Source organism: Myotis brandtii, unplaced genomic scaffold (assembly GCF_000412655.1).
Source record: "Myotis brandtii unplaced genomic scaffold, ASM41265v1 C42426828, whole genome shotgun sequence".
Classification (NCBI taxonomy): domain Eukaryota; kingdom Metazoa; phylum Chordata; class Mammalia; order Chiroptera; family Vespertilionidae; genus Myotis; species Myotis brandtii.
The window spans coordinates 1-1453 of NW_005323906.1; the positions used below are offsets into that span (position 1 = coordinate 1).

A 1453-nucleotide genomic window follows, 5' to 3' on the forward strand; every position below is an offset into this window, starting at 1 on the left:
AGTGCTGTCTAGAGGCCTCTGAACATTCTTTGTCTTCGAAAGGTTTGCGCGCGGCGTGGAGCCCCTGGTGTCCTCTGTAATGGTGTGCGTGGCCACACGCCTTTCCACAGTCCTGACACTCGTGGGGCTTCGCACTGCTGTGCACTCTCTGATGCTGTGTGAGTTGGTGGCCGTGGCTAAAGGCTTTCCCACACTCTTTGCACTCGTAGGGCTTCTCTCCGGTATGAATCCGCTCGTGTTTCACCAGGCTGGACCCATAAATAAAGGCCTTCCCACACTCCTTACATTTGTAAGGCGTCTCGCCAGTGTGGATTCTCTCGTGCTGGGTCAGGTGATAGCCACAGTTGAAGGCCTTCCCACATTCCGTGCACTTGTATGGCTTCTCCCCCGTATGGATTCTCTGGTGTTTCACGAGGCTGGAACCCCAGCGGAAGGCCTTCCCACACTCCTTGCATTCATGAGGCTTCTCACCAGTGTGAATTTTCTGATGCTGAGTAAGGTAATTGACACGGGTAAAGGCCTTCCCGCATTCTTGACATTCGTAGGGCTTCTCGCCCGTGTGAATCCTTTTGTGCTGAGCCAGGCTCGAGCCACAGATGAAGGCCTTCCCACAGTCTTTACACTCGTAGGGCTTCTCGCCGCTGTGAATCCGCTTGTGCTGAATGAGCTTGTACACGCGGCTGAAGGTCTTGCCACAGTCCTCGCATTCATAGTCCTTCTCACCCGTGTGGAACCTCTGGTGCTGCGTGAGCTCGTCCCCGCGGCGGAAGGCCTTCCCGCAGTCTTTACACTCGTAGGGCTTCTCGCCCGTGTGAATCCTCTTGTGAATGACGAGGCTTGAGCCCCAGCGGAAGGCCTTCCCGCAGTCCTTACACTCATAAGGCTTCTCGCCGGTGTGAATTTTCCGATGCTGAGTCAGCTGGTTACCCCAGCGAAAGGCCTTCTTACACTCTTTACACTGGTAGGGCTTCTCGCCCGTGTGGATTTTCTGATGCTGAGTCAGCTGGTAGCCACGGCTGAAGGCCTTCCCGCACTCCTTGCACTCATAGGCATTCTCCCTGCGAGGAGGTCTCTGGGGTGGCCTGACCGAGGCCTCCTCCCCGGCGGGCGCTTTCGCACGGCTGGTTTTCCTTCGGTTGAGATACCCCCCTGGAGGGCCCCGCGCCCCTACTAACTCACCTTCACACACCCAGTCAAGGCCAAGGGACTTGCTTTTCCCGTCCGAGTTCCACTTGGAGAAACGCATCTCACAGATGCCCTTTTCTGTAGGTAAGTTCTTGGTCTCATGGGGTGACTCCAAATCTAGAGAAAAAAACACCACATTTTGTTTCCTTTTAAGAAAAACAAAATAAACAAACAAAGCAAACTACAAACCAAAAACTTCTCTGGTAGAAATAAAACTTCTGCCCGGCCGACGTGGCTCAGTAGTTGAGTGTCGACCTAGGAACCAGGA

At 54.4% G+C, this 1453-nt stretch overlaps 1 protein-coding gene across 1 annotated transcript; it reads right to left on the reverse strand.

Annotated features, from left to right (window-relative positions):
- Nucleotides 1-6: 6 nt before the first annotated feature.
- On the reverse strand, nt 7-1366 carry LOC102246047 (zinc finger protein 331-like; the record flags this gene model as incomplete). Its single annotated transcript, XM_005852980.2, has 1 exon — nt 7-1366. A coding segment is annotated over one exon (1360 nt), but the record flags the coding sequence as incomplete, so codon positions are not given.
- Between the last annotated feature and the right edge of the window lie 87 nt (nt 1367-1453).